This window comes from Maylandia zebra, linkage group LG10, assembly GCF_041146795.1.
Source record: "Maylandia zebra isolate NMK-2024a linkage group LG10, Mzebra_GT3a, whole genome shotgun sequence".
NCBI lineage: Eukaryota > Metazoa > Chordata > Actinopteri > Cichliformes > Cichlidae > Maylandia > Maylandia zebra.
Window position 1 is genome coordinate 25842908 of NC_135176.1, and position 17187 is coordinate 25860094.

The window sequence follows — 17187 nt, forward strand, 5'->3', positions numbered from 1 at the left end:
ATAAAGACAAAGTTAACTGGAGTAAACATAGCATGCAGTTTGTGAAGGGGATCCTGATAATAGTTTGGGAATGGTCAGAGAGGAGTCTTTCCAGGGTCTGACGTGGAAAGTCAGCGCCACAGGTCTGTAATCCCGGGGGCCGCTGTGACGTCTTCCACTCTGCGGGCTCAGATTCACCATGAACAGTTAATGAAAGACTCCTCAAAGCTGGGGGCACAGGCCTTGAGGACAAGGGGACTCACCCTGTCTGGTCGAGCAGACTTGCCTGAGTGGAGTCTTCTCTGTTCTCTTTGAACCTGGTCACGATCGAAAACGATAGGTGTGGGAGGGGTGTCAGGATTTTCTCAAGATTTTATGGTGCAATGTGTAGAGAGAAAGAGAGTGAGTGGCTTGGCAGTGGATTGCAGGCTAACTACAGGTAGGTCAGTGGGGGGGGGGGGGGGGGGGGCATTTACTGCAGTGTCAAATCTGTTGAAAACAAATCCAACTCATGGGATCTGCCCTCACCGAGGTGCTGAGTCTGTAACTGGGCTATGACAGAGTGCTAATGTCAAATGCAGCAGTGGGGTTAGCAGAGGGAGGAACATAAACAGCCACCAAGATTACATGGGTAAAATCCCTGGGCAAATAATCCGGCCTGAGTCCAACAGCGCACAGTTCAAAAATCACCAAACAACGGTGGACCTTTAAATTTAGATTTGCCATGCTACTCTTCTATTCATCTAGACAAGACCACAGACAAGTGACAGTGAGAGCAGGACATATGAAGCAATGTTGGTGAATCATTAGTAAAGAGGAACTGAGGGCATCTATGAATAGGATGAAAGTGGAAAGCCGGATGGTCCAGATGACAACCTGTAGAGGTATGGAGATGTCTAGTAGAGCGAGCAATGGACTTTTTGACCAGACTGTTTAACAGAGAATGCCTGGATGAGGTCAGGTACCCGGGGTCAGCCATCCAAACCAATGGAGAGGGGACAAGAAAGGTGAAAAAAAGAGTGCATGCAAGGTAGAATAGGTGGAGGCCGGTGTTAGGGGTGATTTGTGACAGAAGGATAGCAGCAGGAGTAAAGGGTAAGATTTACAAGATGGTAGTGAGACCTGCTATGATATATGGCTTGGAGCTGGTGTCACTGAGAAAAAGATAGGAGGCTGAACTGGAAGTGAGACAGCTGAAGATGTTAAACATTTTCATTGGGAGTGAGCAGAATGACAGGATTAGAAATGAGAATATCAGGGGGGCTGAGCAGTTTGGAGACAAAGTTAGAGGCAAGTCTGAGATGATTTGGACAAATGCAGAAGAAGGGATAGTAGATATATTGGACAAAGGATGCTGAAAATGAGGAAGCGCACAGAGAAAATGCATGCATAGGGATTGGTGTGACAGAAAAGGATGCTATGGATAGGGTGAGATGGAGGATCCACTATGGTGCCCCCTAAAAGGAACAACTAAAAGATGAAGAACAAAAAAAGAGGATAAATTTTATTTTACTTGATTTGAAATAAATCAGACACCATGTTATGTCAAAACATACAACAAGGAAAACAACAGAAATTATGGCCTCCCTGAGATTTATATTCATTAATATGATTGTCATTACTTCAGAGAATGTCACAGCTGGTGTACAAAAAGAGGTATGAAAGCCATGTTTGTCTTTAAAATTTAATAGATCATTGAAAATTACTCGGTTCACCTACTTACATAGCAAAATAATTAACTTTCCACATCAAGAAAGTAGATAAAATTACTACAACTGCAGATTCCTAGTTTCCACAAATAAGACCTGTTTTCAGTTTCTAAAATATAGATTCCTCATCCTTTGCATGGCTTCTGTTTCTTGCACTGAGTGGAGACATTTCGACTTCAAAGGTTTTGTCAAACGCACTGCAGTCCACGAGGAATGCTCCTTTTTCCAGGGAAATGCACGAAGCAAATCGGTGACCCCACAGAATCTCATCCTGTGTGTAGGATGTCCTTGCCTGGCATGTCATACCTGCAGAAAAGCATCAGCGGGTTAGGAACCGGTCACTTTATTGGAAAAAGATCCAACAGATTTTATCAGGACATAACTTTATTGTGTGCAAGTTTACATGAAAGCACATCTTTTTCTCTGCATTTATGCACTTTAGCCAGCACTGAGCCATAAGAATAAAGTTTTTTTTATAAACACAAATTTATTAATATTTTAGATGGTGAACAGTAACAGTAACCTTTTTCTTAGTTGGTTTCAGTTTGCCAACCACTCAAACAATGGCAAAAAAACTACCACAAAGCAGCTTTATGAAGATCTATGCTACTGTACGTGTTACTGTAACATCACAAAACAACCAGTAAACATCACAACAAGCAATAAAATCCCAGTTTAATAATAACACACATACTTAGCTCTTTTCAAAAATGACAAACAAGCAAAGTTGTAAACGTAGCTGTATCCATATTAAACAGCACAAGCACCACATTTCTACAAACCTGATGCCTCCACAATGCCTTCCAGGATAACGATAATCTCCAGTGTCTCCCTCTTCAAGCGCTTGGCCCCCACCTCCCAGAAGGGACTACTGTCATTGATGATATGGGCAATGGTTTGGGGCTCTACCAGGAGAAGCCTGTCTCCTCCAGTGTCATAGCCCAGATTGATCTCTGTCTGCTCCAGTGGGATGAACTCTCCCTCCTTGGTCTGCCTGGATTTGATCAGCTTGGCTCGGATCTTGGCGTCCACCATGTGGCTCTCTCGAAGGTCACCTATGCGGAAGAGCAAGCAAAGCTTCTCGTCACGCTCGCAGATGACGCAGTGTTTGCTGAAGATCAGTGTCTGGGCCCTCTGCTGTGGTCGGGAGATTTTAACGAACATACAGCCCACCATCACGGCATCGATAATGGAGCCGGTGATGGACTGGACCATCAGGAGCACCACACCCTCAGGACAATTAGCTGTTACCCTCCTGGTGCCGTACCCAATAGTCCTCTGGGTCTCCAGAGATAGCAGCAGGGCTGCGAGGTAGCTGTCCACATTTTCAAAGCATGCCTGCCACTGGGAGTCGTGGGCGTGTGCAATGTCGTCACGTAGCCAAGCATCTAAGAAGTAGATTGCACCAAAGGACATCCATGTGAGGATGTAACAGGCAGTGAAGACGAGAAGGAACCAGAGATATTTAAGATCTACTAATGTGGTGAAAATATCTGAAATGAAGCGACTCTTGTCTTTAATGTGTCCCAGATTAACCCTGCACTTGCCGTCCTTGGTGACGTAACGCTGGCGCTGATTGTTGGTAGTGACACATAGAGGCTGCTCGTCTCCCAGCAGCTTGCAGCGCCTCCTGAAGCTCTTTGCACTGTGCCGCTTCTCTGTTGGAGAGAGAGCAATGTTGCCCCTGAAGGTTGATTGCCATTGAGAGCTCAAACGTTTAAAGTGTTTGTTACGATGCATGTGCAGAGATTTCAAGGTGTCTTCTACTGATTCTAGAGGAGTTTCTTGGATGACGTCCTGTTGATGAACCTCATGCTCAGCTGGAGCGAACACCTGAGAGGAACTCTCAGGTGGACACTGAGGCCCCTCTTGGGATGGTGGGTGTGACGAGCAGTTAGTGATCATCATGGATCAAAGTGAATTTATCTGCAACCTGAAATTGCAGAAAATATTACATAATATTCACAATATTCCAAAAATATTGCAGAAAAATGTGGATATGGATGATGTGATGTGGCCAACAATGATTCAACATTGCACACAGTTCATGCTTTATTGTCGGGGAGAGTTAGTGTACACAGAACAGAGTGGCTGAGTAAACCAATGGCTCTAGTCGTGTAGACGTTCAGAAACCAAACCAAGCATCATAGTGAAAAAGAAAGGTAATATGTGTGACTTCAGACATGACATGGTTGTTGGCTGAAACCAAACTTCCATTCTAAAGTAATTTAAATTAATTTAAAACAACAATCAAAATAATAAATCTGGTTCTTGTCATCCTTTTACTGAATAGAGAGAACACGACTCAGTCAAACTATTTATAATTATTTTATTTAATCATCTTCCGGAAGAGAGAGACATGCACAGCCCAAAGCCATTTTGCAGATCTCTAGCGTTAGAAACCAAAAATGGTTTGTATTATTTTGGTCCTTTACACGTCACACATAGTTTCGATAAAAACAACTCCTTCTGTGTTACTTAGTTCCTACTTAGTTCTGTCTGGTTTCCTGTATATGCCTCTGCAGCTCTGCACTAAACTTCCTGTTTTTCAGTCTGGCTGAGCATTTGGTTTATGAGTCAAAGCTGGCCTTGCTTTACAGGCCTTTATTATTAAAATACATAAAACAATATAATCTAAAAAAAAGGACTAAGAACATATATTTATTCTTTAACTATGTATTTACTTATTCATGCTGCCAGGTCATCCTCTATTTATATTCAGGTGATTCACGAGGTTACCTCAGATTCAGATCAGCATAACAGCAGGTTTCATCTGTCTGAAGTGGGCTGATCAGTCACCGCTGCAACTTGTTGCACATGCAGGGATTGTCCTAATCCTTAAAATTAATCTGAACTACACCAAAGAATACAAAGGATTTGAAAAGATTACCAACTGTATTTGCCTGAAGGCTTAAATCTAGAAAGTAGTGTCCAGATGTGGCCAAAATTCATCTTGACTACATGTGTGCCCATCTGTGTAATACATTTACAGCTATCAAGCAACATGAGTCAGGGAGACAGGATTTTACTACAAGGAAACATTCGAAAACAAATAACAACTTACAATCTTAAATCTTTCTAGCCCATTTATGCTTTAGAGTTGCTTAAGGATTTTGAGCAACTAGTAGCTGTTTGTAGATGAGGGTGTCGCATATCTCACGTGTTGTATTGATAATATAAAACACCTAGCAAGATTTTTGTTTTAAAAATAACCATCAGCCATATGTGATAATTGTCAAATAAGATGTAGTCTATAAATAAAAAGTAAACTATTATAAAATATAGTAGTTTATATAGTTTAACAATGATAAAAAAAATACTGTGTTACAATAGCCAGTTACAATCAATATAATTTAATATGAAGCTTAATTATGAACTCAGTCCAGACATTTTGTAAGGTGCAAGAGTATAAACAAATATGGTGGAAATACAGATTGATATTCAATTAGTATTATCTTCTACAACTTTGTAACTTTAGAGGTTTTATATAAACAATAGTCATTTCCATACATGTTGAACTGCTGTGGATGGGTTTCAGTCTTTTTTTCTTCCTTTTTTGTTTCATTTTCAATGTAACCAGTCCTTGTGATGTTTTTTGTAACTATATTTACAATACGTTAATACTTAGTCAAAAAATATTTTGAGTAAAAAAAAATTACATTGCCAAATATTCCATGTTATGCTAAACTGACCTGATTGGGGCACTCAGACTGACTGCTACTCCAGGCAACGAAAACCTGAAGTAAGTCGACAAGTACAGTATGCATGTATTTTTAAATTTTTAATGAGTTATTTCCAGGATATTCATTGGAAAGTAGAATATGTAGCGCAGTTTAATCAATAAGGGTACTGGCAGAAAATAATTCACCCACATTAGACTGTTTTTTTGTTGTTGGTTTTGACAGGTAATCTTTGATGTTTCCCTCAATTTTCACTTTTTTTTTTTTTTTTACATTTTCCATATCCAATCAATCAGTTAACCAAATTAATCCAATGTATCATTATGAATAAAAATTAATTTAATTTAGATTCCTGTGAAAACAAGCATTACATAAATACCACACAACAGTGTATCTGTGTTTTCTATTGCTTAAAATACAGGACAAGTAACTGAGTAAGTTTAGATAAAGAAAGCAAAGACAGTATTAATGTCTTATAGATTGAGTTCACATGTTCAGATTTATTTACTGAAAACGTGAAAACCCCACATACCTCTGCAAAGCATATCTTAAGATGAACGCTGCTGCTGGTATAATGTAACTTCCTTCAGCTCATCGGGGTAATCAAATGGAGGAGGAGAGAGTTTAGAGTGAAGAGCTGCTGCTGTGGAGCTATGCAGCTGTTTGTCTCCTCCCCCTCAATCGTTCAGAGCACAAACACTGACAATGTTTTTTCATTCTTACAGTCTGCTTTCACAAACCTAATATGATTCACGGTGCATTCAAAAGCCTGCAACAGTTTTTGGAACATTTCAGCCCAGATACTCTCACCCTAGTCAGATAATTTAATCAGCCCTGAACATAATAAAACGTGGGTGTATACAGTTTTAACTTTTGTAAAGCGATTTGTTGAAATGATGCTGGAAAAAGTTCCACAAAAGCATGGACATTTAAGGCTGTTTTATAGGTCATCTATCAGTGGTGGCAGCTGTAAATGAAACACAGACCCGACCGAATACAATACAGGGATCAAATTAACGAATGGAACTTACAAAAATAAGCTGCTACTATATTCTCTGCATACTGAGCATTATGAAGTTGTATGATGGCAAGACCCATCACCAAGAACACTCATCATTTCTATTCATCAAGAACAGCCTGGACAAGGTCTCGAAAAAATTGAGTGTTTCGGTTTATTTGGATAAGTTATATCAGAACACACAGACACACATGGAAAAATTCAGTTTCACTGCTCAAACAAGATAATTTGCAATACTAAGTGCAAGGTCCAGAGCAGGTCTTTCACAACATAATGGTCCTTTAGAGGCGCTTAGGTTCAAACAAATAAACTCCTGAAATCACATCAGTAAGTTTGATTAATGAAGTGCAGCAAAGTTACCCTGAATACAGCATCATGTGTCAATGGAGGGCAAGGTTCTGGTTACACCTCAGGGGGCTGGGGAGTAATAAATCCCCAGTGACAACACCTCAACCATTTATGTGATGAGCTGTTCAGCCTGTATACATGTAAATGTTTATATTTTATGCAAATAACAGAAAATAGAAATGAATAAAGGCAAAGAGTCCTTATTTCCACAGTGGAAAAGTGCTGTAGTATCTTGTTGGGATTTTTTCTCTTTCCAAGAATCTATTTGATTTTGGCCAAAGCTGCAGCTCTCCTCTCCGTATTCTGAAACAAAGCTCGGACCAGATTCTTCACCTCCGAACTCGAGAACTCCAAAGCCAGCGGACCTTTACTGTCAGCCCACCTATGGAGACGAATCAGAGACAAGTCAGACAGCCACACAAAAGAAAAGAGATATAGTAAGATACTTAGATCTTCCAGTCAAAGACTATTAATGGTCCCACAAAGTCATTTTAAGACCAGGGGGGATAAATCCTTTAGAACTGTGGCCCCCTCCAGCTTTAAGAAGCAGCTGAAGACTCATTTATTCAGACTGGTTTAACTAGTTTTAGGCAGTATGATGTTTTATGTATGCTGTTATACATATTATGGCTATGTTCACACTGCAGGCGAAAGCGCATCAAATCCGACTTTTTTGACCCTATGTGACCCATATCCGATCATGGTATGACAGTGTGAACAGCACAAATCCGATATTTTCAAATCCGATCTGGGTCACTTTCGTATGTGGTACTGAATCAGATACATATCCGATGTTTCAGAAAGCGACTGCTGTTTGAACGGTGAAGGCGCATTAAATCCGTCTTTTACGTCACTGACACAAGACAGACGCCAATTATCAGCGCCGGAGAAGCGCCCGATAAGACATCGCGAACGCTTCCTGGCTATCAGGTGAAACTGCTGGGAAGACAACGTTGGAGAAACGTGACCATTTTATTTGTACTGCATAATCTGCAGATTCTGACAAAAATCTGCAACTATCCTTTGAAGCACCGCTCCTCTAAAACAGCAATAACGATAATTATTAGGTTATCTACATTATTATGTAAATAACAAAATAGCTTAAAGCAAAAAATTGGGAAACGTAAAGTCTTTATATTAAGGGCCATCAGTCAAACAATACTGTTTGCTCTGGTCTAAACAGAGTGCGTTGTGTGTGACATCTTCTTTTGCGCATGCGGGCCGCTTTGAGCGTTCACACTAGAGCGCGTTTGCTGTCGCATTTTATTTGTAGTGTGAACGAGCAGACAAAAAAATCGGATTTGATCAAAAAATCGGAATTGAGCATTAAGACCTGCAGTGTAAACGTAGCCTATGTTTTTATCTTCTGTGCTTTTTTTTTTTTTTTTTAATGCCAGTTTTTAATGCAAAGCACTCTGTGGATTATTTTCCTCCCCCCATGACAGGTACTGGATAAATAAATACATAAATAAATAAATATGCATGCATGTAAAAGCAGACTTATAAAAATTTATCAATGGAGAAATATCACTGTAAATTCCTACATACTAACTTTTCTTTTATAGCTATAAAAATATAACACCGTCACACTTACAAACAAGCCATTACCGGTAATTTAAAGGCTGAATGGATTAAAAGTAATGACAAGCCACTGTTACACCACACCTTTATGTTATTTTCTGTGTTGTGAAGTTTCTTTCTTACCTGTCAACAATCTCCTGCAGATTGGCCTGCAGCACGATGACGAGCTCCTTGAAGGTGCCCCACTTCTTCACATAGAGGGGCACTTCCTCCTGATATTTCTTATTCTTCTTTTCCTCAGCCAGAGGGATAAAGACCAGCGGGCCTTCATCAATTATAGTTTGGCACAAAGTCTGGAGATGGTTCCCATCCTCAGAGGAAATGTCCTATAGTGACAAATACAATCCTTATTAAAGATTAAATATGTCAACTCCGAGCATGTAACACAGCATCCTAGTATTAGAACCTGAATTTCATATTTCATCAACCAAAGACAACATCTTATTAGGGCTTTATTATGACAAATGTTTATTTGCTTGATTCGTCAACTTTAATTTCAGTAACGCAAACCTCTAGCATCATGACTTTGGCAGTAACTTCTGTGATGGCTGTGTTGAGGAGGTTGCCCATGGCTTTACAATAGATGCTGACCGGAAGGACATCCTGCCAGACTGTACCCAACTGCTTCAACTGATGAATAACCTGCAATCAAACAAAAAGATGAGTGGAGCATGAGTAAAAAGCACTGCACAGCCTAAAGGGTGAAAATGGACTAACATGTATGTAGTGCTTTCCTAGTCTTACTGACCACTCAAAGGACTTTGAATGGATATTTACATTATACTCATTAACTATTTAATAAGGATATCAATTAAGAAAGCATTTCAGCTGCCCCTCGTGTGGCTCTGATGGAATTGATCCCCCCATTTAGACACCCCCATTTACCACAGTCTTTGAAAAGCCTTATTGGAAGGTGTAACTTAACCTCATACGCCTCTTTTCCACTAGCACCTATCTGGCTCAACTCGACTCTTAGTGTTTTCTATCAGTTGGTACTACCTGGCACCGGGTACTTTTTAGTACCACTCGGCCAGGGTTCCAAGCACCCAAGAGTCGAGCCGAATGGCTCTCTTTTTCCTTAAGCCAAAGACCCAGCAGCAGACATTCCTCAGTGTCCTCCATTGTTGTGTTGCATTTGTGTCACATACAAATAATGTCACGGGCCTCCTTGCTCTAATGACCCCAGCTACACTGAGGTTATACTCAATTATAGTTCTTAAACTACAAAACCGAGTTTAGTCGAGTAAGAACAAGTGGAAAAGAGGCCTGATCATGATATACTTCTATTCAAACCTTCTTCTAACAACAGTGCTAACCACCACATCAGCTTGGTGCCCAAACTCTTTTTCTATAATGAGCATTTCTCCCCACTCACCTGCCGTACTGCTTTGCTAGCTGCAGTGTAGTTATCTTCATCATCCAGGTTGCAGAAATTGTGAGCAGTGGAAAGTCGCTCCAGCAGTTCAGCTCTCTGAACATTCAGCTGGGCTAAGAAGCATTGGGCACCTGCAAGAAAAAGAACAAAAAGGGATAAATGTTTTTGGAGAGATAAGTGTGCTCATATTTCAAAGCAAACTGTAGATTGAATGTTGGTCCTTGGTAGGAAACTTTTGCCCCGATTTTGCCATAAAGCCCCTTTCTCTCTTTGGTCCAGCGTGACAGAAACTTGAAATCAAATCTTGAGTATCTGAATCATTAATAATTTGCATCTGGCAACAACAGAGGGCAGTTCATAGTACGACAATTCATGACAGAATGCTTACCCAGTTTCCTGAATCCTGGCACCATGTCAACAAAAGTTGCGACGCCCTCGCTGAGAGGCTGCGGCAGGTGGTTTCTGAAATGGTGACCCAGGGTGAGTAGATGATGGGCCAGGTACATGCAGTTGTTGTGCTGGATGGCAGCTAGGTGAGGAAATTTGAGAAGGTTTTCCCTGAGTAACAGAGAAACAACAGTTACTCATTTACATTTTCGCAATACATGTACTGCTTTTGTCCGTCACATGTTATGTGATGGAAACAGCCTTACTTGTGGTACGTTGGCACAACATCGTAGAACAGCTGGAAAATGTTTCTCACAGTGAAGAAGAGCTGCAAAGCACTGCAAAGAAGAACAGAACAGTTTTCAAATTGAGTGCGTAAAGAATCAACCTTCCCCGTGCAGTGTAAAGTCTATATATAAATAAAAGGATATTTTGACCTAAGGTATTGAAATCACTTTGAAACTGCAACAGCTAAGGGACAGTATTAGATTTCTCATTTTAGAAAAGCACAGAAGGATTATTATCAGGACTCAAGCATACATCAACACAAAACACAGTGAGCTCTCTCAGAACTGTAACAGACCTTTGTGTTGAGCTCCCAACAGCTTCACACAGAGTGTCGAGTGCCAGCTCCATCAGCTGCTGCACTGACTCACTGATGCGACAGGCTGGCAGCCTCAGACTCCACGCAGACAGCTGCTTTGAGTTCTCCATTGTCACCTCCTCCTTTAAGCTCTCTGGCTTGACCTTGCTCTCTGAACTTGGAGCTGGCAGCTTGGGGAGGCGAAGTTTTGAGTCTGGTGTGATCTATTACATAAAGTTTGTAAGAAGGAAATAATTTGCAGCAGGGGTAATTACAAGCGTAATCACACATGCATGTAATTTTGTACAACTCCAGTGGAATAGTTATTTAAATACATCTTCACACAACAGTTTTTGTAGCATATTTAGGAGGTGGCCTGATGAAAACCATTTAATGATTTTTACACAAAGATCTTAAAAGGATAAGGAAAACTTCACAATATTAGCTAAAAATACAACATAATTCATTTTTTGACATTCTGTGGAATGTTTTTCACATTATGATAAGAGAACACTCAGACACTCAGCCTCACATACTTTGACTGTGTTATGCATCTTTGAGGTCATGAGTTTACGGGCTGCTACAATGACGTCCTTGCACTTCTTGCTGGCAAAATGACAGTTAACATCTCTGGCATATTTGAGCAGGTCTGTGGAATCACCCTGCAGATACTCCATCTCCTTTAGAGACTTCTCGAACTCCTCTGTTTCCTTTATCACCTTCAACACAAAAAGAGAACAAATACATAGTAAAAATGTAGTTGCGTGTATTATAATATTATTATACTAGACAAAGAGCTGTTAGGTCCATACAGTGTTGTATTTCTCCAGCTGGCTGCTGTTGGTGGGGATGGAGTGCACCAAGCACTCATGTATGATGGTGTGGGACATTTCCTCCCAAATCAGCTCCCCCAAGATAGCGGACAACTTTTTATCACCAATCGACACGTCTGGAAAATAATAAACAAGTGACTTGCCTCTTCAACAAGACTCAGATGCAATATTTCAGGTTAGCATGGATAATTTCTCCTCATATTCAGTCTGTCATTGCTTTCTATGTAATGACCCCAAAAGATGTAAAACCCAGTATGTATTTTACAACCAGTACGTGCAGCCATACTGTACCTAGGAGGTGTGAATGAAGCGTCTTGAGCACCAGCAGCAGCTTGTTGTAGACCTTTGAAGGTGCGCATCGCTCCTCGTCGCTCTCCTCCAAACACTGCAGGGCCAGCGTGGTTCCCTCACCCTGCTGCTCAGTCACTCTCACAGACAGAGACGCGTACATCACCAACGGCTTCAACATGTTCTTCAAAAGCACCTGACCTGAATATCAACAGAAAGCATAAGTGAGCGGGGTTCTGACCTCAGGTACATTGTGGTTCAGAGCTAAATAGATTAACCTGTCTGACTCACTTGAGAAACATCTTTAACAAAGAAAATTATGTTATAAAAATTGCAGCGCTGTACCACAAATATGGTATAGAACAGTCACACATTTATCATAAATATTTTAAATGAAATAAAGTACATACAAGGTATTATACACATTTTAAAAGAACACAAAAGTACTGCTGCTTTATGGCGGTGCTGCTTCTTCTTACTGAAGAGTTTGATCTTGTGCTGAAGGTCTCCCTGGATGGCCAGAGCTTGCAGGACAGAGCTCAGTAGTGTAGGTGGTTTCAGTTCGCCATCCTTACTGCAAGCATTGCTCAGTTTCAGCTCCACCTTCAAGAAAGACATCTCCCCTGCAGGCTCTGGGAACACACACCCAAAAGCTACAGCTCAAGTATACTTTAAGATTATCTTATAAAATCTAACTAATGTGTTCAAGCCTGTTGGGCACAATCGTGGATAACGTTCTCACCTGGAAAAAGGTGAGAGCTAGTTAGCAATAGAGCTTGGCTTGTTTATTTAGCACATGAAATGTGGAAAAGAGCTCACACAAAGAGTGGTACCCTGTTCTTTCAGGATGTCTTACCCTTTGTGGATGGTAACTTCCAGATGACGAGGCGCTTCCATTCATCTCCCAGGTGGTAAATGAGGTTCTCTCTCTGCACTGTCAACTCAGAGCTGAGAGCACTGAGGAGCGGCAGCTCAGAAGTCTTCCAGCGCTTCAGTGATCCCACACTTTTCCTTGCCTTCAATAAAAATATGACCCATGAAGTAGTCTGTTTATGTCCACTCAGCTACCGAGAGAAAGCATCTTACACAGGCAACAGGACAACAACTGTGGAACAGTAACCAGGTCACTTTAGGGAAACAGTTCCCCTCTTCTTCATTTAAAAGAGTCACATGTACGCAGGAGGCATTCCAGCCATCTTTTTCAGTCTATTTAACGCAGTTGTCTGGGGTTCTCTTTTTGTATAACTGAACAGCATTGTTAGTGCAGCGTATCTGGTCACAGTAACTGACACACACACAGACCCCAAAGGAACTAAAAAAAATCTTTTAACAATGGCCCATTTTATCATGGTATTTGTGTGATTGTATTTGTTCTGCCTCATCTTTACTGACACAGTCATGCCTTTTGTTTTTCAGCTGTACTTCACTTAGCTTAAAGCCACTGTATAGGCTCACTGGGGTGAATTGCACATTGGATTAGATATGTCACAAAAATGCCATTGAGTGAAAAGGCCAAACATAGCTACCTCTGTTTGAATTAACTACAAACAGCATACAACACTGACTGGCAGTGCTTTGTTCTTTTTTGGAACAGCTTTTATTATAATCACATTTATTTCAGATATATTGTAAGTGAACTTTCTGAGGAAGCAGGCAAATATGATCAAGTCATTACACTAGTTTTCAGTCACCCTCTGCTTTTTTCACCTCCACATTTTGTATCACTAAATATTTTAACTTGTTTGTGAAACATTAAAACAAATTTCTGTTTATCAAAATGAAAGGAAATGAAAGAACTTGTTAAGTAAGGTAACACAGACTTATTACCTTAACAGTAAGTAGAATAAATTAAATAGTACTGGACTGATGGTTAATGATTGCCTTTCTAGTAAGTTGAGCACTCAAAAAGTCTCAGAAGCTCACATTTATCTATGCTTAAGCACTTTCTAACATTCACACGCACATTCAAACTCCAATGGATGTTATTCACAACTCAAGGTTTGGGATCTCGCTCAAGGACACTTTGGCATGCGAACCGGAGGAGTCCGCGACTGAACCTCTAACCTGCTTTACCACCTAACCTGGGGCTCATGTGTGCAGTCACCTTAAAAAGACAAATTTTTGAGGCAGATAAATGCTGGTTTAGCGCTGAGTATTGTTTAAAGTAACCTAAGGCTGTGTGGACATGAATGAAGCAGCTCTTACTCTTTCCAGCCGGTTGGCAGCATCCACATACTTCTTCTCCAGTAAAGCCTTGTTGAATTCTTCCATTGCACTGTGAAACTGAGTCACACGGCAGATACATCAGTCACAGAAACATCTATACCGCCTTAAACACAAACAAACAAACAAACAAACAAACAAAAACCACACACACGCACAAAAAAAACAGGATCTTTGCTAATAAAACACTTTGTCAAGTGACAGAGAAGCTGGCCAGTTCACCCTATTTTTCAGGATAATTTACAATCATAACTCATTGTTATTATTTTTATCATTATTGTTGTTGTTGTTGTTATATGAAAATACATTAAAAACAAAAACACTACATAGAAAAACAGAACACACAAATTCTCAAAAAATATAAACACAAAACATACAAGAGAATTAAAAACGAACATACATGCAATTAAAAACCGATAAGAGATGATTAAAGGATCACGAAAAGAACACAAACGAGAGAAGAAGAGACGCTATCACATCAAAGCAAATAATTAAAAATGTGTTTTCTGAAGTTTCATGAGGAAAAATTGATTTTGCAAGTCTCAGCTCGTCATGCAGGATTGTTCCATGCCAAGGGGTCCTATTACATTTAAGTGATGCTAAAACTAGTAAGAATATGAACTTCTGCATTTTGAAACAGTTGGTGTGCTTTTCCCTTTATATTTAAAAAAAACAAAAAAACAAAACAAAACAAGAACAGTAGTAAAGTATCCTAGAGCAATAGAGACCTTTATTATGGGAGCTGTTTGGAGAAAGGACTGGTTGGAAGCATCCATGCAATTATTTGACTTTAATATAAAAACTCAAGAATAGTGTACCTCTTTTAGGTGTCCAAGCATTGTTATGATGACGGTATTTTTCTCCAGCTGTTGCTTCAGCTTTGTATATTCAGCCACGGCTACATGGACGTTCTGCACCTACGTCCACATCAACAAATACTTTAAAAGCATGCTACTAAGTTATACCACAAGAAAAACCTACTTCATGAAACAGAATGAGACCTGGTTCAACTTTCACTTTAAACAATTTCATACATACTTCATTCTCAATGCAGTTTTTTAGAGTGTCCATTTCTTTGGAGACTGCATCAACCTGTAACATCAGCTCCTCTGATGACTGGAGACTGGGCAGGAAATCGTTGTATCGCTTATTTATCATGTCGCACACCTCTTCCTGGAGAAAAGACATAAAGACAAACGAGTCTTTTATTTCATATTAATAATTATGAGACAACCATTTAACTTTTACTCATCTATAACCTGCTGAATAAGCTCAGATAGCACATTTTTGAAGTTTCTTAACGATTACAATTATTTGTGTGTTGTTGAAAATAAGCCTAAGGCTTAGTGTGTAGTGTAACTCCTATCAAAACACACAACAGTTGATATAAATACACTATGGTGGAAATCATGCAAAACCCAAATAAGAGCAGTTAAATTAATTTAATGCGGCAGACAAACGTGGAAGAAGGCTGTCAGAGCTGGCTAAAACTTTAACAGGTGTCCTGAAATCCTGTTAACTACAGCCTATTTATTACTATAAGTAAAGATATTAGACCTAAAAAAAAAATAAAAAAAAAGATCAGCTGGCGATAACTAGTCACCTGGTGTTTGTATCACCTACGATGCCCAGCCAGAAACATTAAGCCTGTTTAACCACGGCACGGCAACTCACATCATTCATTATAAGATCTGCATCAGACCAAAAGTCGTCTCTAAATCTAGAGAAAGCATAACTTATTTCTTAAGCTTACACACCTCCTCCCGTTGTACAGTAATATTTACAAGCCACGTAACCTAGGTGTCAGTACTGAGTCTGTACCACAGATAGCTTAGTCCAAATCTTGCTAAACAAACGAAGTTAACTCGCTTTGAGCTTTACTGACAGTCTGCATGTATTATCAGATTTTCTGGTTAATTTCTACATGCAGCTGAGTGTAACTTCAGGTAGTAAAGTTAAAGCAATGACGGGGACCTAACCGTAAACCCGCTAACAGCTAAGAGTTGGTTCAAACTTTGCGTAGCGCGACGTTAGCTGATGCTATGACGCTAGTCGGTGGTTACCTTTGTGTCCTCCACTTTTCGCGACATCTTGCTTATTTTGCCAGACAGATCCTCCTTCTCCAGTTTGCCAGAGCTGGCTAGAACTTCAGTCACAAACGACGCCATGCTTTTTAGTAACGTTATATTGTCCTAGCAAAACTGTGACAGGTCAGCACAACAGCAGCAGCTCAGGACCCGCCGACCGCTCTGATTGGTCCTCACTGTCGTCTTTGATTACGCCTGCAAACTGCTGCGAGATCAAACCACTACCGCCCCCAGGTGTTCCCGCAGGGTAGATGTAAATATTTTGGAAAAAAAGAGAAGAAGCTGACGCAAAAAGACAGTCATAAAAAAATCTTGTTAGTCTTTCATAATTTTTAATTTTATTAAACTTTTAAACGGTTTTAAATAATTTTAATTGTTTAAAATATATATAAAATACACACAAAAATACTGTCTGAAGCTCAAATTGTCTGGTTTATATGTGGAAATTTTGACTCGATTTTAACTTTATTTTATCCATGTCTTGTTTTCTTTTTCATTTACCTTTGGTCAATGAGCTGGTTTCAGTTTTTGTGCAAATGTACTGTTTATAAAGTTGGGGGATCCTGCAGTCAGGTGAGACTGAAAAAGTCACTTGGATGAGTGACGAAACGTTTCTCCTATTGTAAACGCTACGTCCAGATCAACAATTGTTTTGTTTCTTTAATTACCCTGCAAATTTTATTTGATTAACTTACTTATCTTAATGGTTAAATTTCATATACATAAATCCAAATTTTCTAACGCAAAACCATACTTTCAATGCTTTTTAAATAAAACCAAACTATATGTTAAAACTATACAACTTTCCCAAAATATAAAAGCTTTTAAAACCATAAACTAATGCTTCTTGTTAAATATTATGTGATTTTGTTTCTTGACTGTATCTATTTGTTTTTACACTAAACCCCCTGACATTATGTTTTGTTCATTTATATATTTACTTTGTGTTTTGTCAATAAAGTCTATTAAAAAACAAACAAACAAACAAAAAAAAACCGTCCAGATGACCAGACTCAACGCTTTGGAGCTTTGGTCAATGGGTGGCGATAATGCTGCTGTAATCTGGTGTTCAAACCGCAAAAAACTAGAAGAAGAA

At 39.7% G+C, this 17187-nt stretch overlaps 2 protein-coding genes across 2 annotated transcripts; both read right to left on the minus strand.

The window, feature by feature from the left end:
* Positions 1-1457: 1457 nt before the first annotated feature.
* Positions 1458-6394, minus strand: LOC101485474 (G protein-activated inward rectifier potassium channel 3). Its single transcript, XM_004561814.4, has 3 exons — positions 5901-6394; positions 2471-3621; positions 1458-1994 (listed from the first exon to the last, which is right to left on the minus strand). Exons 2-3 carry the CDS (start codon positions 3594-3596, stop codon positions 1798-1800), a joined length of 1323 nt encoding a protein of 440 aa, XP_004561871.2. The 5' UTR covers positions 3597-3621; positions 5901-6394; the 3' UTR covers positions 1458-1797.
* A 123-nt stretch (positions 6395-6517) lies between these two features.
* zw10 (zw10 kinetochore protein) lies at positions 6518-16292 on the minus strand. Its single transcript, XM_004561815.3, has 16 exons — positions 16068-16292; positions 15043-15177; positions 14823-14921; positions 13987-14064; positions 12638-12797; positions 12261-12413; positions 11785-11982; positions 11473-11609; positions 11197-11379; positions 10661-10884; positions 10344-10415; positions 10079-10248; positions 9691-9821; positions 8826-8957; positions 8439-8641; positions 6518-7116 (listed from the first exon to the last, which is right to left on the minus strand). The coding sequence occupies exons 1-16, from the start codon at positions 16170-16172 to the stop codon at positions 6996-6998; spliced, it is 2301 nt and encodes a 766-aa protein (XP_004561872.2). The 5' UTR covers positions 16173-16292; the 3' UTR covers positions 6518-6995.
* Between the last annotated feature and the right edge of the window lie 895 nt (positions 16293-17187).